This window comes from Oryx dammah, unplaced genomic scaffold, assembly GCF_014754425.2.
Source record: "Oryx dammah isolate SB20612 unplaced genomic scaffold, SCBI_Odam_1.1 HiC_scaffold_20, whole genome shotgun sequence".
Taxonomy (NCBI): Eukaryota; Metazoa; Chordata; class Mammalia; order Artiodactyla; family Bovidae; genus Oryx; species Oryx dammah.
Window position 1 is genome coordinate 39,947,413 of NW_024070204.1, and position 25,259 is coordinate 39,972,671.

Below are 25,259 nucleotides of genomic sequence, written 5' to 3' on the forward strand. Positions count from 1 at the left end.
TAAAATATTTCTCTAAAACTTTATTCGAAGTTACCCACCTCACTGTTAATGAGGTGTACAATTAATGCTCTGTGCCAGTATTACTAGGCCTGCCCATTGCCGGCAATGGACTTTGAGAAAACCCGTTTCCTGACACCCCAAAAGTTAAATTATTCTTTTCAAAACATACTGAACTCCCGATACTTGCAAAAAGTATTCATGCACCATGGCCCCATCAATCTTTAAATCTGAACTTACATTATTAATCTACATCAGTGTATGTTAAAATGAAGTGATTTCAACAAATCATGACTATACAAATCAAAACACCACTAGTTAATATTAAGAGTATTTTACAAACTCTACATTACATATTACCTTGCAGTCTGAAACATTACATTTCATTTTTGTGTAAGTTTATTTTAGATAACTGAAACTTCACAGAATTCAACAGCAAATAAAGTTTAAAAATTTTAGTTCTGTACATTAGTTCCAACTATCTCTATTTTACAATCTATAAGGCTCATGTCATAGTTCAGCACCAGAAAGATCTAAGAAACTGTCGAACCAGTCTTCTTATTCATTTCATGTGATAGTTTGTTATTGTTATTTTTAAGGTGAAAGTCTGAGAAAATGCTTTATATACCCTACTTCCAGACCTTGAGAAGTGGAATACTTTTTGGCTGGTCATACTATGTAAAAAACTTGAGTTGTATCTTTTAATTTGCACTGAACAGATACAAAAACAAAAAAAGGAAAGGAATACTTACAACATGAATTTAGGCTGTCAGTCTTTAAGTTGAATTTATAATACTGAACCATCAGAAATAACTTCACAATGCCCTGTCCCTATCCTTCCTTTTTGCTGTCCCTATCCTTCCTTTTTGCTTTAAGTTTTTGAAAGGCAGCCAGAAAAATGTTTTATTTATTCCTCAAAATAAGGTACAAGGGAAGGATCACAGCCACAAGCTTTCTCATACACAGCTCCAATAACATCTCAAGGCTCTTCTGCAAAATACACTTTGAACTGAGTCAGGAGCAGACCTAGGGAGCAGATCCATAGCCCCCAAAGGTACCATGTTTTCTGTACCACAGTCTGCTCAGTGCTGGCATCCCTCTGTTCACAGAGGTCATGACAGTAACTCATCACTGCCAGCCTGGATTTAAAGTAACAGTTTCCAGAACCAGTGTCACCATTCCCAATTCTTCTCTCTCTCTCTCTCTCTTTCTCTCTCTCGAGGATTCACAAATTCTAGAAAAAGAGTGTGTTTGTCTTGTCATTTTCAAACTGGGTTTGTGCATATTACATTAAAACCACACATTCCCTAAACTAAAAACTGTTTTTCAAAAACCACAGGAACCTTCAGTAATCTTGTTTGTTCAAAGTATAAAATTCTTACATGTTTAAAAAAAAATTAAAATCGGAGACTAGTACCACTGCTTTCCTCGCCAAAAAGTGCACGATTTCAGGCTACATTTAAAAACTAAGCTTCATGCATACACACGGCCAGAGAGGTATGAAGTCTTACAGAGCCCTTAACATCCATCATTCGAGTACAGTAAGCATTGGCTAGACCACAACAGGAAGCATGTTAGCAAACTGAGCAAAGAGACTTTCTCAAGGACACGATAGTTTTCCAGGCTCCATGTCAGTCACGTAAAAATTTAAGCAACATGTAATCTTTTAAAATTGACCCCAGATGTCCCGTTCCCCTAACCGTTCCCATACGTTCCCCCAACCCCCCCTGAAGTCCTCCACCTCACAGAAGTATCTTAATGCTCCCCGTTACTGATGACAGCTGCTTCAGGTTCTGCTGCTGTTGCAGGGAGTCTTGGCACTTTCTTAGCAGGGCTTGGAATATGCTAAAAACAAAAGACAAGAAAAATGTGGTCGCCTCTTAGAGTTTTTTCCCCCAGGAAAAATCATGTTGCTAACCAAAGTTCTAACAGGAAAAGGGCAGCTCTGGAGAGAAAAATATATATATATATTTATACATATATAAATATATATATGTACAACTTTTCATGGAGGGAACAAAAATGTCCATTCTTTACCTTATGGTGAACGTATCATATGATTATCCCGTAGCAAGGGAGAGGAGGGCCACGGAGATCTATCTACCATACCCAGTATTTCCCTTGTTATATCTTGCCTTTGATTTCAAACACTCGTGGCTTGATTTGCTACCTCAAAGAGCAAGACTACGCATTTGTGCTGAACGGATAAAATAAATAACTTCCAAGTTTTTAAAGTCCTCAGTTTGAAGCCTAGCTCTGATCTTGGTCAAATCATTTAACTTCTTTCAGCTTCATATCTAAAATGGGCACAGCAGCATTTACCTCAAGGGGATTTTTATAAGGGTTTATGTAGAAAACCTAAAAAGTGACTAGCATGTAATACGAGTTCCAGTCATAACAGTTACTATTCCTTCTTGACACCTGGAGACAGATTAGACAATGGCCTGAGAGAAGGGATGTAAGGGGCTTAACACCGAGCCCCTGCTTCATCTCTCACCAAGATACAAACCACAAGTGAGCCTTCTCAGTTTTGCTTTAAACTTCGGTGTTGCTAAAAAAAGCCTAGTACTTACTGTGCACTGAAAAATACTAATAACTGCAAAGCAATGCATACAACTGGAAAACAGCACAGCTGGAACCCACTCCCAGAGGCCTGGTTCTGAATCACCCTGCTTTACTGACATTCCTTTAAGTGCATGAACCTTAGTGAGGTCACCTCAGTCAGGAGACCTGGGGATGGAGATTTTCTTATCCAGTCAAAGACCAAGACCAAACACATGAGCTTTACTCACCTCGGCTGCAGTGCTCGAGCGCACAAGGCCCACTCCCTCATCCAAAGCGTCGTCGTTTAGAGAGGGGCGCCGGGCGTAAGTTCTTCTGTGTTTTTCATCTACTCGAACTAGGTACCATGTTCCTTCGAAGAGGGAATCTATGGAACTCTGGGGAATGTAGTTGGCTAAAGGAAAGGCAGAGGATATGAAAAATAAGTTATAACATATAACTCATCTGGTAAGAAAACAGCCCTCCAGTAGGCTTCTGGGTGTTTATTAACAATTTCATGTTTTTACCCAAGTGATGAGTGTCCTCTCGGAGCTTCATGTTTTCAGCAAAAATATCTGGTGCCACACAAGTTCTTGAGTCAAGCCTTGACTTAAGATCACATATGCTTGCTACTATTTTATCAAGGGCTGACCCTAAAATAGGAAATAATTGCAACATTAAAACACTAAAAATAGTATACATATCCCAAAGCCTGAACAAAATGCTGCCAAACAGAAAAAACAACTTTTCATTTCTTTCAGAACTACAGGCTATTGTTTAGTTAAAAGATAAGATGTTATTTATTCGACATAGCTTCCTATGAGCCTTGACTAGACATTTCTTCAGCCTTGGCCAGTAGACCACTGAGGAAATAGGTGGGATATGAAACTATAAATAACTTGTCTAGAGTCAACGAACAGTTTCAGAATAACGCCAAGTCTTCCATCCGTTTTTCTCTGTATTTTTGCTCCTTCCTGCTCAGGGAGGGCACAAAAGTATCCTTAAATACAGCTAAGACCACATCCTTATCACATTAGATAACTTAATAAACCACCAACCACAAAAAATGGCCTGGTATTATTCACTCCTATGATCAGTCTCAATCATTAGTGTGAAGACTCGAAAGCTGCCCGCCTTAAATAAAGACACTTCCTTTTCTCTACCTATGCTTTAAAAATGCCATAAAAGGGACTTCCTGGGTAGTCCAGGGGTTAAGAAACTGCCTTGCAATGCAGAGGAAGTGTTTGATCCCTAGTTGGAGAACTAAGATGCCACATGCCTCAGAGCAACTAGGCCGGCATGCTGCAACTACAAAGCCCAGGCACTTGAGAGCCCGGGCACGACTATTGAGCCTGCGTACCACAACTAGAGCGTCTAAGCACTGCAACTAAGACCCCACGCGGCCCAATAGTAAATATTTTTTTAAATGAGATAATAGATTAAAATAAAATTACTTGCCAAAGGAGGAAAAGTTAAACACTATACCATTAAAAAAAAAAAAAAAGTTTAAGCTCATTATACAGTTTTTTTCCTGACTTGGAAAGAAGGAAAGATATTCTGACTCAGACATAATCTTGCCATTTACCCAGTTAAAGCAGAATTTTTGGGCAGAGTGTTGAAAGAACTAATAAAGATTAAAATGTCATAAAGATCTATGGAAGAGAGTTAAGCGTTCACTTGATAAGCCTGCTAAGTCAGCCTTACCCCAGTAGGTTCTCAATACATTGTTGTTAAAAGACTCAGCATTTACCTGGTGTGGCATCTTGTGTAACTTTGAGGGAGTACAGAGTGGCAGCCAAACCAGAACCGTAAGAAAACACGCCAATCCTCTTTCCTGCCAGCTGCTGAGGTGAGTACCTATGTAGGAGGAAAAAAGCTCTTAAAGTTTAACTCAACCTACTACAGTGGGTAGAGAACCACAGCTGGAATAGACTTCATCCTAAGCCCAGGGATCTGACCTAAAGTTTTACTGTTTATAGTAAGCAGATTGAAAACAAGAGTTCTCATCTCTCTAGGAATGATGGAATTGAGAAAAGTTACTCCTTAAAATAAACTACTTTGTCAACTGGGGATTTATGGTTCAACTGTAGGTCAAGAATAATAGACCATGAGAACAACAGCGGGGAAAGCTAGTGTGAAATTTAGTACTCTGGGATAAATAACTATAGCCTCATTGCATATCTCCTTCAAGTGAACAGAGAAGAGGCTAGAGAACTTCCAAGGAAAAGACCATTCTGTGACCTGCCACCAACATGCCTGATACCAGATCTGGTCTTAGAAATGTAACATCCCCAAATAAGCGGACTGAAGCAATGGAAATCCATACTTACTGTGCGAGAACAGAAGCCAGGGAGCCATACACTGAAGACGTGTACATATTTCCATTTTGATTTGACACAAGCAAAGATGCCTTTGTTTTTTGATTGAAGAGTTCTGAACTAGCTTTCATAAATGCCTTTTCCACATCTCTGTCAAAGTAGGTATCTTCTAACTTAACATCCCTGAAAATTTTAGAAAAAAGATAATCTTATAGTGTCCAAAGACTATATTTTTATTATATTACTTACTGGACCTAACTACTATTCTAATAGAAGTATATGATGCTGATTTCCAGTTATTAAAAACCAAGTAGTAGTATGCTAATTGTGAGGTAAAATATAACAGTTATACAAATATGGTCCTTTTTCTGAAAAGTTTTTTTTTTTTTAATAATCAAGACAACATAATTCTAATGGGTTAATAACCCCCTACAGCTCTGTCATCACCAAAGAGAATATACTACTATTTCAAGTCCATAATATTGTCTATTTAGTTAGAAGAGGCACATTTATAGGAGCCAAGTGTTAAACAGTTAGAATATATTTTATCAGATGGAGAAGGGACACAGGAGAAAGAGCAAGAATTTAACAGGCATAGCATGCCAGGAGGCCCAAAAAGTCGGGAAAACGGAAGGAGTATGAGAGCAGATATCAGGAGTGGCCAAGGGCAGAATGGATGTGGGCAGAAGAGAGGCAGGGAGAAGAGTGAAGATGCTGCTGTATAAATACAGGCACTTGAGGGGCTATATTATCAAGGTGACAACAGGAACAGATCTAAAAGGAGGAAATAAGAAAATCTGAATAGAAAAGACTAAAGAATTCATATAGGTGAGCGACCACCTCTCTGGGACTCGGTTTCTTCACTGATTAAATAGGTTAGACAAGATGACTTCTTTTGACTCTAAAATTTTCATGTCTGTATAAATAGTGGTTTAACCAATATAAAAAAAATACTCTCACATATAAGGGAGAAAAATCATAATTCCTCTTACCCAAAGGCTTCTAGGCCACTGTAGATACTATTTTTATCTCTGTTCTGGTCATTAAGGAAGTCATTCAGCAACATCCGAGCTAGAGATTTCTGAACCAGTTTACAATAGGGTGAGTGGAATATCATGAAACCAAAATCATTCAAGGTGAAATCTCTATCATTTCCCTCTGAAAGAGAAATCCAAAGAAATTATAATCCATTTAAGCCACTAATTTTTGAAGTCTGATTTTAGAACAGGGCTGGGATGTCTTTATATCTTTAAGTAGCAATAAAAAATATACTATATAATGAAATATCTTGATGGTTTAAAATTTGTGTCAAAAAGACATCCAGAAATTGAACAATATACACTATTATTGGTTTTCAAACGAAACTATCACAATCCATTAGTGGGCTGTGTAATCAATTTAATGGATCAAGGGCAGTATTTTTTTTAATCTTAATAAATTAAGAGGGTGTTCTTTGTCTGAATGAAAAAAAGTAGAAAAGAGTAAACTGCATAACTTGCAGCATGGGCAAAAAAATTTGATGACATTAGTTTCCATTTAACTGCACATAACAATGCAAAGTCTATTTCTTACTGCAGAGTCTAATAAATGTTAGAAAATCACTGAGTAAACAGTGTATGTTACATACTTCAAGAATGCTTATCTAAGGCCACTGTGTTTCCTAATACCGGTTATTGAATCTTATTTTTAACCCTCTTTCACAAACCCTATAAAGTAAAGCTGGACTACGGAAAAAGCACACTTTATATAATACTGTGTGCTTTCATGGTTTTAATTCAAATACTGTCCTTCTCAGTATCTCAAGCACTTTCTCAGGGTTAAAGATAGAGATTGATGATGACACTAAAAGAGCAAATATGAATTCACAGAAGTGAAGTGAAAGTCGCCCAGTCGTGTCCAACTCTTTGCGACCCCCATGGACTATACATACAGTTCATAGAATTCTCCAGGCCAGAATACTGGAGTAGGTAGCCTTTCCCCTCTCCAAGGGATCTTCCCAACCCAGGGATCGAACCCAGGTCTCCGGCATTGCAGGCAGATTCTTTACAAGCTGAGCCACAAGGGAAGTCCATGAATTCACAGGTCAAGTACAAAAAGACTATGCGGGGAGGTGGGGGTCACTTTGGTAATTTATTTTCATTAGTTTTCTCCAGATCACAGTTGCAAACTAAAATTTGTTTGCAGTTGTCTACCTCTCTCAGAATATGTACCAAATTCAAGTTACTTTCTTTTTTTACCTTACTTTTGATATTCTTACTGGGTTAAGTCATCCCAAGTATTTTTACAGAAATAAACTTTATTTGCAAAGTTTACCTGTTGTCTTAAGTTACATATTACCAGAAACTGTGCGAAAACTATGCTATTTGGTGGGTGAGGAAGCAATGGTTAAAGGAAAAACTAGTGAAGGATGCCCACAAAGCAGTTTCACACTAAAGACAGTGAGTACATTACACTGCCCTTGACAGATCGCAAAACCAAGGAAAATTGATAAAACCCACCTTTCTGCCACCGGGCATGGATCTTCTTGCGGTAGACAGAATAGCAGTGGTCTAAGGCACTGAGGTAGCACTGTATGGACAGTTTTCCATCTACTATAGGATATTCAGAAAGCATATCAGGCTTGTAAAAGTCATAGGCATGTTGCATATGAGTCCCACGAAGTCCTATTAGAACAAAAAAGGAAGAGGTCCTTGTAACTCTGTTTCCTGATGTGTGTTAGTAAGCAAATTGCATTATCTGAGAACTTTTCTTAAATCTGGTCAACTCATCACTTGCAGAATAGATATCACAAGGAGAAGTGTGTATGTAATTGAAGTGAAACATAACAATAGCCATGGACAGGCCTAAGCCTCTTGATATACAACATTTTATGCAAGTTTCATACACCTAACTGGAAGATCACAATTGCTCTGAATTGAAAACAAATTACTACATGACTATGGGCAAGTTACTTCTCTCAGTTGTTAGCAATCCTACTTAAACCCATTTTACTCCTCTGTAAAATGGGGATGACACCACTTATGTCACAGGATTGCTATGAAGACTAAATATGATAATACACATAAAGCTCTTAGCAGGTAGTGCCTGCATTTAATGAACACCAAGTACAAGCTTCTAGTTTTTAAGTTTCTCAGCATATTGTGCAAATAAAAAAAAATACTTCCCAAACACTCACCTCGTTCAAAAATTAAAGGTGCATGAGGCCCAATTAGCATAGCAACGGCTCCAACTCCACCTGTAGGTCTGGCATTTCCTGTGGCATATACAGCAATATCCCCTGCAACTACCAGGGCATACCGTCCTGAAAAATATTATTGTTAGTATTCAAGAAGGTGATTGACACCCTAACTATCATACATACAAACTGAAAGTATTGTATTTTCCCAGAATGTATCATATTTTCCCATCTTTGGTAAAGGAAAAAAATATATTCTGACTAAATTTCGATAGATAATTTTATCCTACATGATCTGTCTCGTCAAGGCTATGGTTTTTCCTGTGGTCATGTATGGATGTGAGAGTTGGACGGTGAAGAAAGATGAGCGCCAAAGAATTGATGCTTTTGAACTGTGGTGTTGGAGAAGACTCTTGAGAGTCCCTTGGACTGCAAGGAGATCCAACCAGTCCATTCTAAAGGAGATCAGTCCTGGATGTTCATTGGAAGGACTGATGCTGAAGCTGAAACTCCAGTACTTTGGCCACCTCATGCAAAGAGTTGACTCATTGGAAAAGACCCTGATGCTGGGAGGGATTGGGGGCAGGAGAAGGGGATGACAGAGGATGAGATTGCTGGATGGCATCACTGACTTGATGGACGTGAGTCTGAGTGAACTCCAGGAGTTGGTGATGGACAGGGAGGCCTGGCATGCTGTCATTCATGGGGTCGCAAAGAGTTGGACATGACTGAGTGACTGAACTGAACTGAACTAAAAGAGAACTAATTTGTAAAGTAAATAAGTTGAAAGTCATAGCTATCTTTCTGAACACTTTCAAACAAGCATAACTGGTAAAGTCTGCAAATGGTATTTGGGCCTATTCATCCTCAAGGGAAGTTTCTTTAGAAAAATATGCAACATACCATCCCAAGAGCTGGACTCGATCCAGTTAACAGCATTGAAGACAGCGGCTGTGCCTCCATAGCACGCATTAGTTGTGTCTATTCCTTCTATATCCATATTCCCAGACTCCTCAAAGAGCTGCATCAAATTCGTCTTCACTGACTTTGATTTGTCGATGATCGTCTCTGTTCCAACTTCTAGCCGCCCAATGCAGTCATAAGAAAGGCTATTTCTCTCCATAAGATTCTGGACCACAGTCATGCACAGAGAGTTGATATCTTCTCTATCTGTGCAGAAGCCCATCTTGGCCTGGCCCAAGCCAATAGTATACTTTCCAGCATCTACACCATCGTATTTTTCCAACTCTGCTTGATCAACATATTGAGAAGGAAAATAGATCTCAAGGGCAACAATCCCCACATCTTTGGGCCAGCAGGCTTCTGCATTCAAAGGAAGTGATCCAGGCATGGTGAAAGAACTTTAGAAAGAAAAAACAAACAAACAAACATTGTTTTAGATTATAGGTTGTAGACTGTCAAGTTCAAACTTGAGAAATCAACACTGATATTAATTTCTAAATTTAGTATATTCTTAGGACAGTCAATTTTAATATGTGGAGGTAGCAATGATAGTATGAGCAGAGTTATTGACTCCACTATTATTTAAAGTTATCATCTTTTAGAAAGACTTACAGGTTATTCAAAACTAGGTATCTTTAGATTTAAAATATGATTATTAGAGGTAAAGAAAACTGAAGTAAGACTCATCTATGTTATAAAGAACTATAAGATAAAATGAGAATTTAGTAACATGGCCCACAGATCAGAACTCAAGTATCTGATCTATTCCTGGCCACTCAAAAAGTTTAAATCATTCATTCATTTATTTCCATATATGGATTATTCACAGCTATTGACTTTATGGGACTTTACATACTAACAGTTTTAGTTAAACTAAGATACTAAACTAAACCTGTTACCTACTAACAGTTTTAATTAGGTCAAACAGTACTGCATTCTTTATTGATCTAAACAATCCCAGTACATAGAAAGGCCACACTGCCAAGTCTGCCATGGCACTCAATTCAAGGCCCCTGCTATTAAAATCAGCCTTCCAAAGTAACCCCCACCCCCACCCCACCATCTAGAACCCAGATGATTACAATTTAAAGCAAAGACAAGTTCTCGGACCCATAACAGGTCAAAAGTTAATATTCTGTTACTTTCCACAGCTAGTGTACAGGTGATAAATGATCATGAGATCACAAGATTATCATTTAGCTTCTACTTCAGGCAAAAGAAAACAACTGATCCAAATCTGAAAACTGGTACCCTAATCCACATATTATTTGCATGGCATCTTAGACAACACCTCTTAAAATAATCCCTTTTTTTAAAAAAAGGCCTTTAAAAGTTGCACCATTGCCACACCAACGTTCAGTAGTGTTTATTTACCAACAGTGAAAAGAAAATGTGCTAGCCACTCAAGAGTGTTGCTATGACCTATGGGCAAGTCAGACCTATCAGAGCCTCAATTTCTTTAGAGGTTATTTCAGTCAGAAAAAGAGAAATTACTCAAGATGTTTCTAACAAGGAGGAGGATTTTAATATAGGGCAATGGTTACCACTCCGTTGGCCCTGCTACAGGAGCAAAAGGGGGAAGATGGTTACTATTCAGACCCCATGAGCCCACACTCCTACTGAGGCTGCACCTTGGCTGCTGAGTGAGAGCCAAAGCCCCACACTCTCGCTGCTGCTGCCACTGACAAAAGGCAGATCCTGTATTTATGTCGTGTTTCTTCTGCCAGTCTGCCAACACAGGTGGAGCATTGGTGATGATGAAATCACAGGCTACTGCCATAGTGCGTTAATTATTGAAATCTTGAGAATATATCTTAAGCAGAGAAGCTGTCCTTAAATCATGAGATCTACCCTTAGCCTGTAGGTTATCAAGATATGAGTGTATTAAAACCTGAAAAATAAGCACCTGGAAATATAGTCACAAAATCTTACATTAAAGGCCTTAAGGGACACCAGTTGAATCTTCCTTCTAAATATAAGAATCTTATTTATATTTTTTCATCCATCCAAACAATGACAACATGTTAAATGCCAAACATTCGGGGTAAGTTTAATAGGACGTAACCCTTGCCCTTTCTAATATTCACTGTCTTGTGGGATAGTAAGCTACAAATATAACAATAAACAAGTGAAATGACAGAGACAGTCCAGTCTCATTCTGTCAGAACTACCTAACCCAACTGGGGAAGGAACGAGAAGAAAAGCTTCTTGGTCGAGTCTTAGGAACGAGTTGGAATAATCAGTAAAACTCTGCAGAATAGTAGTAGTTTTCACAGGATAGACAACATAAAAAAGGCACACTGCAGGGAACCATGGAAAGTTATACTAATTTACTGAAGTGAAATGTGAGCCCAATGAGTAGATCAGGCAAGTAGTGAGTCAGGAGAACTAGCTAAGGGTTGAGTCATAAAGGTTCTGGCATGTGATGTTAGAGAGCTTCAGCATCATCATGAAGACAGTAAGAAGCCATCAAAAGAGTTTTAAACAATATGGTTGCATTAGTGTTCAGATCAGTCTTTTTCCAATTCTGGAATTAATTTAGTGAGCGTCAAACAACATCTTTTTAAAACAAAATAGAAAAAAAACAAAATATCAGATTGCATGGCACATGGTAAATGCCAAGAATTTTTCATGAAAATTTTATTTTAATTATTCACACGTATTCTGGGTTGCAATACAACGTTGATTCCTTACTGTGGAATCAACAGCCAGAAAAGTGTGAGTCCCCATTTTACACAGTCACTGGTGCTATGTGAAGAATGAATCTGAGTTAGGAAGTTGATATGGAAGCCCAATGAGATATAGCTAATGAAACAGAGCAATTACTACATGAAGAGAAAAGGAGCAGCTTCAGAAAGTTTTGGAAGCAAAAAACTGGCAGAAATTGTGATTGACTAGATGGTAGGAAAAGGATGAAATATTTAGAGTAGATAACTCCCAGATTTCTAGCCTCCACTGTTGTATTTCTTGACAGAATCACTCATTGGCAGATACACTAAAGTCAGCAGAGAAGCACCTCTCCACTTTGTCCCATCTCTTCCCTCTTATAGGCAAATCCATCGATTTTATGATAATCTAAACTCGGCTACGCTGAGGTTTAAATGAAGACCTAAATGGACTATCTAATGTGTCACAAGGCATATTCTAAGTTTATAATAAAATATGTTTAAGTTGTCTGCATAGTTCACAGAAAAGAACTCAAACTAGTATTAGAAACAAAAAGCAGTCCATATACTTATAAAAAGAACACCTCCTATATGCTACCCTTTAAATCACCAAAAACAGAAGCAGTAGGATTAACCACTTTTCCAGCCTTTCCCACAAGGTTACCCTTCACATTCTTTTCATCTCTTCAAACTGCTCTAAACATGATGAGGACAGTATAATTTTCCCTGCCTGGTCCAATAGCTTGCAGTGCTGTTGGAAATAAAGTGGAAAAATACATGCAATCTTCTGAAGATGTGAACCAGTTTACGCCATAAAGCAAAGCTCTAATTCCAGAATTAATCTATGTTTATCATAATCAAATCAGCTCTGATTAGTTCTTATATATGGTACTTACTAAATAAGGTATAACTCTATTATTAAGCCTAATACTTCAATATTCTTGCCTTGAGAACCCCATGAATGGTATGAAAAGGCAATATAATAGGATACTGAAAGAGGAACTCCCCAGGTCAGTAGATGCCCAATATGCTACTGGAGATCAGTGGAGAAATAACTCCAGAAAGAATGAAGGGATGGAGCCAAAGTAAAAACAATACCTAGTTGTGGATGTGACTGGTGACAGAAGCAAGATCTGATGCTGTAAAGAGCAATATTGCATAGGCACCTGGAATGTCAGGTCCATGAATCAAGGCAAATTGGAAGTGGTGAAACAAGAGATGGGAAGAGTGAACGTCGACATTCTGGGAATCAGCAAACTAAAATGGACTGGAATGGGTGAGTTTAACTCAGATGACCATTATATCTACTACTGAGGGCAGGAATCCCTTAGAGGAAATGGAGTAGCCATCATGGTCAACAAAAGAGTCCAAAAGGCAGTACTTGGAGGCAATCTCAAAAACGACAGAATGATCTCTGTTCATTTCCAAGGCAAACCACTCAGTATCACAGTAATCCAAGCCTATGCCCCAACCGGTAACACTGAAGAAGCTGAAGTTGAACGGTCCTATGAAGACCTACAAGACCTTGTAGAACTAACACCCAAAAAAGATGTCCTTTTCATTATACCGGACTGGAATGCAAAACTAGGAAGTCAAGAAATACCTGGGTAACAGGCAAATTTGGCCTTGGAATATGTAATGAAGCAGGGCAAAGGCTAATAGAGTTTTGCCAAGAGAACACACTGGTCATAGCAAACACCCTCTTCCAACAACACAAGAGAAGACTCTATACATGGACATCACCAGATGGTCAACACCAAAATCAGATTGATTATATTCTTTGCAGCCAAAGATGGAGCTCTATACAGTCTGCAAAAACAAGACCAGCAGCTGACTGTGGCTCAGATCATGAACTCCTTATTGCCAAATTCAGACTGAAATTGAAGAAAATGGGGAAAACCACTAGACCATTCAGGTATGACCTAAATCAAATCCCTTATGATTATACAGTGGAAGTGAGAAATAGTTTTAAGGGCCTAGATCTGATAGATAGAGTGCCTGATGAACTATGGATGGAGGTTTGTGACATTGTACAGGAGACAGGGATCAAGACCATCCCCATGGAAAAGAAATGAAAGCAAAATGGCTGTCTGAGGAGGCCTTACAAATAGGTGTAAAAGAAGAGAAGCGAAAAGCAAAGGAGAAAAGGAAAGATATAAGCATCTGAATGCAGAGTTCCAAAGGATAGCAAGGAAAGATAAGAAAGCCTTCCTCAGCGATAAATGCAAAGAAATAGAGGGAAACAACAGAATGGAAAAGCCTAGAGATCTCTTCATGAAAATCAGAGATACCAAGGGAACATTTCATGCAAAGATGGGCTCAATAAAGGACAGAAATGGTATGGACCTAACACAAGCAGAAGATATTAAGAAGAGGTGGCAAGAATACACAGAAAGTGAATGTGAAGTCGCTCAGTCATTTCCGACTCTTTGCGACCCATGGACTATAGCCCATCAAGCCTCTCTGTCCATGGGATTCTCCAGGCAAGAATCCTGGAGTGGGTTGCCACAGAAGAACTATACAAAAAAGATCTTCATGACCCGGATAATCACAATGGTGTGATCACTCACCTAGAGCCAGACATCTTGGAATGTGAAGTCAAGTGGGCCTTAGAAAGCATCACTACGAACAAAGCTAGTGGAGGTGATGGAATTCCAGTGGAGCTATTTCAAATCCTGAATGATGATGCCGTGAAAGTGCTGCACTCAATATGCCAGCAAATTTGGAAAACTCAGCAGTGGCCACAGGACTGGAAAAGGTCAGTTTTCATTCCAATCCCAAAGAAAGGCAATGCCAAAGAATGCTCAAACTATCGCACAATTGCACTCATCTCACATGCTAGTAAAGTAATGCTCAAAATTCTCCAAGCCAGGCTTCAGCAATACATGAACCATGAACTTCCTGATGTTCAAGCTGGTTTTAGAAAAGGCAGAGGAACCAGAGATCAAATTGCCAACATCTGCTGGATCATGGAAAAAGCAAGAGAGTTCCAGAAAAACACCTATTTCTGCTTTATTGACTATGCCAAAGCCTTTGACTGTGTGGATCACAATAAACTGTGGAGAGTTCTGAAAGAGACGGGAATGCCAGACCACCTCACCTGCCTCTTGAGAAATCTGTATGCAGATCAGGAAGCAACAGTTAGAACTGGACATGGAACAACAGACTGGTTCCAAATAGGAAAAGGAGTACATTAAGGCTGTATATTGTCACCCTGCTTATTTAACTTCTATGCAGAGTACATCATGAGAAACGCTGGGCTGGAAGAAGCACAAGCTGGAATCAAGATTGCCGGGAGAAATATCAATAACCTCAGATATGCAGATGACACCACCCTTATGGCAGAAAAGTGAAGAGGAACTAAAAAGCCTCTTGATGAAAGTAGAAGAGGAGAGTGAAAAAGTTGGCTTAAAGCTCAACATTCAGAAAACAAAGATCATGGCATCCGGTCCCATCACTTCATGGGAAATAGATGAGGAAACAGTGGAAACAGTGTCAGACTATTTTGGGGGGCTCCAAAATCAGTGCAGATGGTGACTGCAGCCATGAAATTAAAAGACGCTTACTCCTTGGAAGGAAAGTTATGATCAACCTAGATAGCATATTAAAAAGCAGAGACATTACTTTGCCAACAAAGGTCCGTCTAGTCAAGGCTATGGTTTTTCCAGTGGTCATGTATGGATGTGAGAGTTGGACTGTGAAGAAAGCTGAGCGCCAAAGAATTGATGCTTTTGAACTGTGGTGTTGGAGAAGACTCTTGAGAGTCCCTTGGACTGCAAGGAGATCCAAGTCCATTCTAAAGGAGATCAGTCCTGGGTGTTCACTGGAAGGACTAATGCTGAAGCTGAAACTCCAGTAGTTTGGCCACCTCATGCGAAGAGTTTACTCATTGGGAAAGACCCTGATGCTGGGAGGGATTGGGGGCAGGAGGAGAAGGGGATGACAGAGGATGAGATGGCTGGATGGCATCATCGACTCGATGGACATGAGTTTGAGTGAACTCCGGGAGTTGGTGATGGACAGGGAGGCCTGGCGTGCTGCGATTCATGGGGTCGCAAAGAGTCGGACACTACTGAGGGACTGAACTGAACTGAGAGTTAAACAAGTGACTTGTTTCACTTCGGGGGAAAAAAATGTAGCTAAACTAAATTAATTCATACCCATCAAAGTGAATCATGACTCAGACTTTGGTGTGGAAAATTTTTTACATTGTCTACTTCAGTCAGCATTGCTCATTCTCTGAGGACTTTTGATAGCCAAAGTATTTTCGTTACATCCTTGGTAAAAGTTAGTGAAGTCTAAGTCACTCAGTTGTGTCTGACTCTCTGCGACCCCATGGACTATACAGTCCATGGAATTCTCCAGGCCAGAATACTGGAGTGGGTAGCCTTTCCATTCTCCAGGGATCTTCCCAACCCAGGGATCAAACCCAGGTCTCCTACATTGGAGGCGGATTCTTTACCAGCTGAGCCACAAGGGAAGCCTTGGTAAAACACTATCTAATTTGAACATATTTACCTTTTGGTTGAAATTGAGGGAGAGTGAGAAAAGTAGAAAAAGAGAGGAATATTAATTCAGAAAGCAATTGGCTTCATGGCATTTAAAACAACAAAAAGATTGGTATAGTTTCTGGTCTAGAATCTTTAGTTTATTCTATTCAGTGTGTGCTCTTATGTCGTCCTCTTAAATGTCCTCTGACATAGGCCAGACACAAACTAGAGAAAGAAAAAAAGGTGTTAAAGATCTGAGATTTTCAATAAAAAGATGTAAATTTTCATTTAAAATTTCTTCTTTACAAAGAAGGAGAAAAATACACTTTTACCACAGAACTCTGTGAACCTTCCAAAGCTATCTTCCAACAAAGACCAGAAGACATCGCAATCTGTCCTAAAGCGAAAGCTCACCCCCCTCTGGTGGATAGGAGGAGTTCCAGGTCCCACTTCCATGTGAACAATTTCTGAATGCTTCCTGCCTAAGAGGACACAAGATGGACCAATATGATCTGCTGGGAATCTTTTAAGTCTGTGAATGACAGACAGATGGGAAAAGAAAAAGAAAAAAAAGGGGCGGGGGGGGGGCAAAAAAGCAGGGAAATCAGCTAAGGACGCTGATATAAGGGCAGACCTAGTTCCTCAGGGCTCATCAGGGAGGGACTTCAGCATCAGTTCCCAGGACCATGATGCCAGCCTCCTGAGCTCTCTAACTCCATCCTTCCCCTGTCCTAGGATCACCTTTCTAAAATGCACATCTGACCTTTGATAAGATGCTATTTAAAACTATTCCAAGCCTCTTCCTTGCATTCCACAAGGAGCTTCTGGAAAGCAAGACGTGTTACCTTGTTCATCTTTGTGTCCCTGTCTCCAGCCCAACGCTTGGCATAGGCTAGAAGCTGGATGTTGAATAAATGAAATCCTACTAGCCTTCTAATCTAAAATTAGTAACAACCATAAGAAATCATAACGCCGAAGCATAAAAAAGCAGAATCATAAGAGGAGTTCCATCGTTAGAGAAGAAAGCAATAGCTGCAAATCGATTATTGGTTCAAACACATCTATAACTACTGTCCAGCCTCACGTAATTGTAAACATTCATCCGTAGCCCACATGGACATCTTTCAAGGCTGTAATTTAACATGCACTATTGATACACGTGCATACCTGTGACTACTTCTGATTAAGCCGTTTATAGGATTACATTTTATTATCTACATTTTTTGCCTCTTATGAGCGAACACTAATTTTGAAAATTAGTTTCTAGATTTTAAACATTAGTCTAATAAACACAAAATTAGTCTTCTGAAGCTTTATGGCATTAATCAATATTTAAAAGATAAAATAAAATTCTATAATGGGTTTTAAGAATGTGTAGTGCACACAATGGTTATTTGTCCTAGCATAAAAAATTAAAATTCCCCCTTTCATTAGAGAGGAAGACTCTCCTTTAGCAGCATGACAGGATGCCATACCTGTGTGAGGGATAAAGAACTGCAGTCTCCAGGTCTGTCACTCTGTCTCCTCCTTCAGGCACTAGGAATTTCAAATAAGAACCTTTTTAAAAGTCATATATCAAATAATGACTCCAATTCTAAGTAAGTTAAAATCAACATTTCTTGATCCAATTACATTATATAGAACAGAATTTGACTTTGCTTAAGGAAAAAAAATGGTACTTAAAGATCATAAAACTTTTTTCTCCTTATTTTATTAGCTCTTACAGTGGTAGTTTCAGTCCTGGTAATACGTTGATACATGTAGTTCATATGACTGATTCAGGCTTTAAACCAAGTATGATGCTGGGAGAGTTGTCATCTTTACTAAAGTAGGGTTTTCAAGAATTGGGGGAGAGGAATATAAGTTGTACTAGGCTAACAAATCTCTGGAGTAAAGAGACTTACTCATTCAAGAGCTTGCTCTGCACTTAGGAGCTTGTGACTTTAATGACAGTGTGCCTTTCTGAGCTTCAATTTCCTCATCTGTAAAATGGAGCTAATACCTGCCCTCCCGGTTGATTGTAAAGGATGCTTGAGAAGATAAAATATGTAAAAAATATAAAGCACCAATACACTGATTATTATCTTACTTCTTAGTGTTTTTCAAACAAAAACAAATCTTTCTAGCAAGAGCTAATTACCTTCACTTATTTAATCTTATGCTCCTGGTTTTCAACATGGTCACTTTCACCTACCCCAACCTTTTAGAAAGTGATTTTCCTCTTAGAGCTTGGGTTAAAAAGGTAGATATTTGATATCAAGACCAAGGATCATTAAGCTTTATCATCATTTAAATTATGTGGAAACAAAACGGAAGGTGACCTTGGAGCATTTTACTCTGTCCTTTTACTTTGAAGGGTTGTTACTTGGAACAGTTCCTGTTGGATGCAAACACAATTACCTTTGGGCTCTATTTAATTGTTGGCAAATATAGCATCTGCCCTTGCCTGATTAACTGGAGAGTACTCTCAGATGCTATTCAGTAAAGCTTTACTGCTTTCACATAATTAGATCATTTAAGAGCTTATAGACTTAGTTCCTTTTACTTCATTAATCTCCCCCCACCTTAAAGAGATTGAGTTTTATAGGAAAAGATAAGACTACTGTATTCCAAAAACCTGATGACAGGATAATATATACAATGAGAAAAGAACTAATTTTGTGTTCTTGATTACCTCAAATTATGCTTTTGTAATCTGCAAATTAAGCTTTCCATGAAAACTAGTGGTGGTGGGGCATGATCCCTCTTCTCTGAAAAATATTGAAACTATTTAAATAATTTAATATTTCTTCTTGAAACCACGTATGTATATGCATTTGACACTATTTTAATCAAGGGAATTTCTCCTGAACTGCCAATATTCCTTCTTTCAATTTTGATTATTTCCATCAGGGAGGGAGCTTAGGTGGGAAGGCATAGAGCAAGCAGCAGGGAGAAGGGAGGGAGTGAACTCAGTGCACAAGAGAAAGTGAGGAGAGACACAGAACCGCACAGGACTGCCCAGCTACTCAGGTTCTCAGGGGAAACAGAGGCCTGGAGTCAACAGGAAATGGAGGCTACAAATGCCGCTCTGGGAAAAAAATCAATCCGAAAGGGACCTCCCCCCAAGCCCGCAGCTTTCCATTCTCTTCTGCAGCTGCTAGGAAGGCTTCTCTACCAGGACAAAAACAGCAGTGCCAAAGGCTCAAGCAGGTTATCAGCTTATTTCTAACAGGTCTCTTCAGAGCAAGCGATAGAGGCAAGCGGTATGGCTCAGAGGCAGTTAATAAATCATAGGCATTTTGAATTTGGCAGAGATTAAACCTGAAGATAGAGAAGGAACTGGCAACCCACTCCAGTATTCTTGCCTGGGGAATCCCATAGACAGAGGGCCTGGAGGGATGGATTCTACGGGTTCACAAAAAGCTGGACACGGCTTGAGTAACTAACACACACACACACACCTGAAGAATGATGAGACTGCCTGGGGCCAACCAACTTTCTCCTGGGGTTTATTCAGTGTTCTGAATTCCTCCTCTGCCTCCCTTGTTAGCACAGATTCAAAGAGGTGGTCAGAGAAGTTCACCCAGTACATATTCTGGTACACAATAAACCACACACAGTTACCTGCTGATCCTTTTCACCATTACAGGAAAGAAATCCAGGAATCCTTCTTAATTGAGAATGAGCTGGCAACCTTTTCTCCTTAGGAGGGCCAGCAAGCAAAACTACTGTTAGGAAAGGCTTGCTCACATCTGTACAACTCTGGTCTAGTTCCCTAAGAGAAAAATACAGACACCCTGCCTCCCCCCAGAGGTACTGGTCTGCTTATCAGATACTCTACTCATATTTCAAGGTCCTCCCTCTTCCAGGAAGGTTTCCTCGAGCTTTCAGGTTCTGCATTCACAATGACACTGAAGCCTTCAGAGTCTACTGTCAGTGGAAAGCTAGTTTCTGGCAGTCTTCTTAAGCATATGGAATACTTAAGATTCTTTTTGGGAGAAGGGCTATATTTTGATTCTTTTAAAATCCCTTTGAGATGCTGGAATAAAGGGCACACAATTGCATTTTTTTGAGTGACTGAATTTGGAGTTATAATAGAGGAAAAATCTTTTAAATTCAAGTAGTTATAGCAGCAGCCCTCATTAGTGAATTCTTTTCACTATCCCTTTAAGATGAGCTGCAGCCCCAAATGGTGTCCAGAAGCTTTTTTTTTTTAAAAAGGCTTTTTTCTGCTGCTCTTCAAAGCAAATGGTAGGTTTCAATTATTCCCTGAAAAATGTAAGGAATTCATATGGAATCAGAAGAGAACACCTGTTGGCCTTATGTCATTCCCAAATGCACACCCCTCCAGGTCCAAGCCTGTAAGCTCTGAAAGACTAGCTTCTCCACTGTTCTCACTACACTCGGTTAACAAGCAGCAGGAGGGCACTACCACAAGCCAAGCATTAGGATGACTAGATTATTAAGAACTGAATCCTATCGCCTTCCCATTAGATTGGGTAATATGTTTTTAATCTATACCACTGGCTTGAGAAACAAAATATCACATCCTCTGATGCTTGGTTTTTTAATAAACCCAACATAAAATTATGACTATTTTCTTTTTCAAACGAAACTAAATAGAGATTCTAATATATAACCCATTAAACTCCTCCATCCACAGCCCCAGTGCATCTCCCCCCATTCAGTTCTACTGGATTGCTGTTTTAAATAATGCTAGGGTCCCCAGGAAACACATATTACACCAATATCAGGGTTTTGCATTTCCTGTGAGAAAAGCTATGGAAAACGTCAATCAGAAAAAAAAAAAAAAAATCTCAAAATCAATCCCTCAGTTAAGAGAAACAAGATGTAAAAGCACTCTGGAGAAATATTTTAAAAAAAAGAAAAAGAAAAAACAAAGGCCCAGGATTAGTTCAACAAATGACGTGGACTTCTATGGCCCCAAACATAATATTCGTATAACTCGCCCAATCTGAAACACCTTCTGAGAACTGGGGCTACTTACTAAACTAGAATTGAACTGAACTACACTGGAACTGATTTACGTGCAAATTTACAAACTCAGGAGAGAGACCTGCAAAGTTTAGACACACAGAAAATAAAGTCCTTCTCCTTTTCCTTAAGATCTGCTATCCCTGCCCTCCTCATCCACACACAAAAATAACTCAAATTTGAAAAATAAAAAACCACAAACTGCTTGGATATCTCAAGCTGCAAAGAACCATTTGGCCTAGATACAGGGTAAGGACTTTCAGTTAGCCTTCTAACAGAAATCTGTGCAAAGAAGTCTAAACTCCACCTCAGAAGGAAAAATCTTACTAGCCCTTCTTTTTGTCTTAATCTTCTCATTTATCTTGCCATGGTTTTTCATAATTCATCCCTGAAATAGAGCAAATGTTACTCAGCAGCGGCTAGAACATCTCAGGTGCAGCAGGTTGGCAAGAGCATCAGTCTGAGGGAAGAGCTGATGCAGAGGTGAGCGAAGAAGCCTGTGATGCCCTAAACCAAGGCCGCTGGGCAACTGTAACCAACAGGGACAGCCTCACATTACCTGTTGTCCAAAACTCTCCTCCAGGGTGGGTAATCCCTTCTCTACCACTGGTCAAGGCAATTCACACGTTTTTCAGACTCCGTATATCGAGTTTTGAAAAGTCCTTGGTTCAACCCAAAGCCTACTGTGTGTGAAGCCCTATGCGTGCCTGCCCACGACATCATCATAACAAGTCAGGCTGGTTCTGAAGCTATTAATATTAGCAGGAGGGAGATACCGACTTTCAGAACACGGAAGAGACATATATATATATTGGCTTAAAAAATACGGAGGCTGGAAGGTGGGAGCAGGGACCTGTGATACTGGAAGCAAGCACATACTGAAGCAGCCAAGAGTGTGAAGTACTCAGCCAGGTTAAACCACGGTTGTGATGCTTTCTCGCACCTGAGCTAGGAAGAAGAGCAACGCTGCCCACCTCCCTTCCTCCCAGTCACTCTCTTTAAGTGGCAAGACGACACACCCCCTGCCAACCTACAAGGCTCCAAGTGTGATCCTCCGCATCCTTCGGCGTCCACCCTGAAGCCAAGGCTCCGGGATCACCCTAGCAGGCCAGCTCCTTTCACGTCCCCCTCAGGTACCCACCCCCATCCCCTCAAGGTGGTCACAGCCACTCCCTAGCACCTCCAGCTCCTGACTATGTCATCAGAAGCCTACCCCTCAATACCCTCTCCTCCCCTCTGCGACTCGCCCGCCTACATTAATGCCCCCGTCCTCCAGGACCCACCGCGGTCGGCCCCAGGTCCCCGGCAGGGGAAGCCCCGCACGGACCCCGCTCCCAACGCCCTATCCTCCAGGTCCAGGTCCAAACCTTAGCCCTGACCCGGACAGAGCCGGAGCTCCTTCGGGCCTAGTCAAGGACACCAATCCGCCGTGCCCTCATCCTGCCCGCGAGGCCTCAGCAGCCCGGGTCGCCTCCTCCACTCGGGACACTCACCCAAATATGACTGGGCGGTGGCCGTAGAAAGTGAACGACCAACGAAGGGGTAGTGCGAGCCGTCTCCCCTCCGCCACTAGCTTTATAGCCGCGGCCCCACCAGACCTCGGCAAGGCCGGGAGTCCGTGAGAGGCGGGACAGTGGCCCCAGCAGCCAATCGTGGCCGGCAGAGGAGCGCCGGGGTGCCCGCCCCCTAGCCCGGCTTCACCCAATCCGAAGGAAACTAGAGGAAACACTAGCTGGGGGGTTTCCCTTGTGGCTGGAAAGGCGGGGGAAGGGGCGGGGACGAAGCCGGAGGGCAGAGAAAATGGGGTGAGAGAGTGACGTGTGGTGGCCCGAGAGCCGGCGTACCAATGACAGAGCGGCGAGACACGGCGAGAGCCAACGGGAGCGGAGTGAGAGGTTCTCCGGCCAATTGAAACTCAGCGAGAGGAGATGAGAACCAATGAGGCCTCCGCGTCCCACCACTGGGGAGAGATGGTCTAGTGTGGGAGGCAAGTTGGTCCCTGCTGGAGAGGCCGTCAGGTTGCCTAGCAACCAGAGCTAGGCTTCACCTGTAAGATTTCTAAAATACTTGATTTAAATTCAATCCTAACGTTTTCTAGTTTCCTAGAGCAGCCAGGCGTGCCCGCATTACAAGCTGGAGCAAAATACATCACCAAGAATTTGTAAACTTATTCTGAATACCAGATTTGTAAATAATATTGTAACCTCTATAATGTTGGTTTGGGATTAGACACCAGTGAGGAGGGTAAGGGGCCTTGCCTAAGCAGGGAGTTTGTCCTAATTCTTGGATTTTTGCTAGCCCACATCATATACTCTGAGGAAAGTGGCTCCACCTGGCCCATTCTCCACTGTATCTGCTGAGCTTGATGTGTGGTAGTTGCCTAATAAAAGGTTGTTGAAAGAAGGAAGGGGTCTCATAATTCTCAGTATAGCAAATCCACAGGATAAGCACCATCTAGTTCCCCCAGGAAAGAGAGAGGAGCAATTCAAGCTGGAGGAAAACACTGAAACACTGGGAGAATCCAAAGGAGGATAATTATGGCCTTAAGTAAGACTCTGCCTCATCTCCTCAGATAGAGAAACTGTAGTACTTTGGTGGGAAGCCATGACAGTTTCTGAGTTGTGTCTCCCCTTCAGTTTCATTATGACACAGGAATGCTGTTGATAAGGGGTCACTGATGATTCTATACTACAACTACTGTTATGTGAAATTTCTTATCCGCTATAGATAATAACCTAGTAAGAGACATTCTCAGCAGGAAAGTGGCAATGGAACCACTGTGGAGTGGTGGCATAAGTTACTTGGGGGAGAGGACCACTCAATAATGGTTATACTCCATAATGTTGCTCCGAACCAATGTCACTGATACCTTCATAAAGTAACTAGGTGATAGAGACACCACTTGATTGTGACCAATAGCAATTTGAGGATGGGATTTAAACATTTTGGACATGCTAAAATTCACTGAAAGACAGTAAGGACAGACACAAGAAAGAAGACAGCTTTGTCCTTAGAAAAACATTTTTAGCAGTAGAGCAAATATTTCCAACTCCAGGAGTACACAATAGGAAATAATTAGCTAGATAGTCTTGAAGATTATTTTGCGCAATAGGAAATTCTCACAAAGCCCAGACTGCCTTTTTGATTGAATTAGTCTCCAATTAAGCAAAGTGAGCATGGTTGTTGATTACTGGGAAGTCAAGCAATAGACAATGAAACAGGTTAATAATTAAATATAGAACTTGTCAATTGAATTTTAAAACACAAGCCTCTGTGATTCTGTGAAATATAATGGTAGATTATACCAGACTACATATACATTAGCTATCCATGCAACTGAGGACAAAATATACATACATTTATTTTGGTTGCAAGTGTAAGGATTTTTGAGCCACAATCTGACATAAGCGTGTCATACTTGAATGTGCATTTTTAAGCTTGTTAATATATATTTAATTATATTGTTTCTAAATTTAATGCCAAGTAGTGTCGGTAAATCACTGTAGATGATATATATCAAAGGGAAAGTATACTTTATTGTTCTGCCCTACTTTGAAAGGAACAAACTTTAAGAAGCAAGAAATGAAATATTGCCTACCATATCAGTAAACAAAGGATGTCGCAGTCATCACTGATTGTAGCCAACTGCCATACATGAGCTGGTGAGCTCTGAGGGAACTCAGGAAGGAAAGAATACCTGCCAACTGTAGCCATGTGACTGCAGCCACTCCCCACAGTGAGCCCTGAGAAAACTCAGAATTTAAAAATACAGAATACTGAGATTGCTGAGCTTGCATATCAGAGGAATAATTTCAGTGAGTCCAGACTCTTGCATCCTCCCATACACAGAAAAGCCCTAACTTCCTTAACTTGGGATATCTGTTTTTCTTCAACAGTAAACTGGAAGTTCTAACTACATGGTCTTTGTTGCATAACTTCTGTATAACTTGGCTCCCCCATTGATGCCTCAGAACAGTTTTTTCAGGGTGTCTTAAGATGCTGCCTCCTGGATTAAAGTCCTAAAAATTCCTACCAAATAAAATATAACTCTCAACTTTTAGGGTGTTCCCAGGTAGCACTAGTGGTAAAGAACCTGCCTACCAATCCAGGAGATGTAAGAGATGGGGGTTCG

At 40.4% G+C, this 25,259-nt stretch overlaps 1 protein-coding gene across 3 annotated transcripts; it reads right to left on the reverse strand.

The window, feature by feature from the left end:
* Nucleotides 1-22,760, reverse strand: HMGCS1 (3-hydroxy-3-methylglutaryl-CoA synthase 1). Of its 3 annotated transcripts, none has more exons than XM_040262441.1 (11): nt 18,055-18,073; nt 17,626-17,686; nt 8,935-9,392; nt 8,032-8,157; nt 7,355-7,519; nt 5,849-6,014; nt 4,869-5,039; nt 4,289-4,395; nt 3,066-3,191; nt 2,790-2,953; nt 1-1,842 (listed from the first exon to the last, which is right to left on the reverse strand). In XM_040262441.1, the coding sequence occupies exons 1-11, from the start codon at nt 18,056-18,058 to the stop codon at nt 1,753-1,755; spliced, it is 1,638 nt and encodes a 545-aa protein (XP_040118375.1). In that variant the 5' UTR covers nt 18,059-18,073; the 3' UTR covers nt 1-1,752. The 3 variants fall into 3 exon arrangements, with proteins under 3 accessions (XP_040118375.1, XP_040118377.1, XP_040118378.1); XM_040262443.1 differs by lacking the exon at nt 18,055-18,073 and adding an exon at nt 22,621-22,760 and having other exon boundaries at nt 198-1,842; XM_040262444.1 differs by lacking the exons at nt 17,626-17,686; nt 18,055-18,073 and adding an exon at nt 22,621-22,760 and having other exon boundaries at nt 198-1,842.
* Between the last annotated feature and the right edge of the window lie 2,499 nt (nt 22,761-25,259).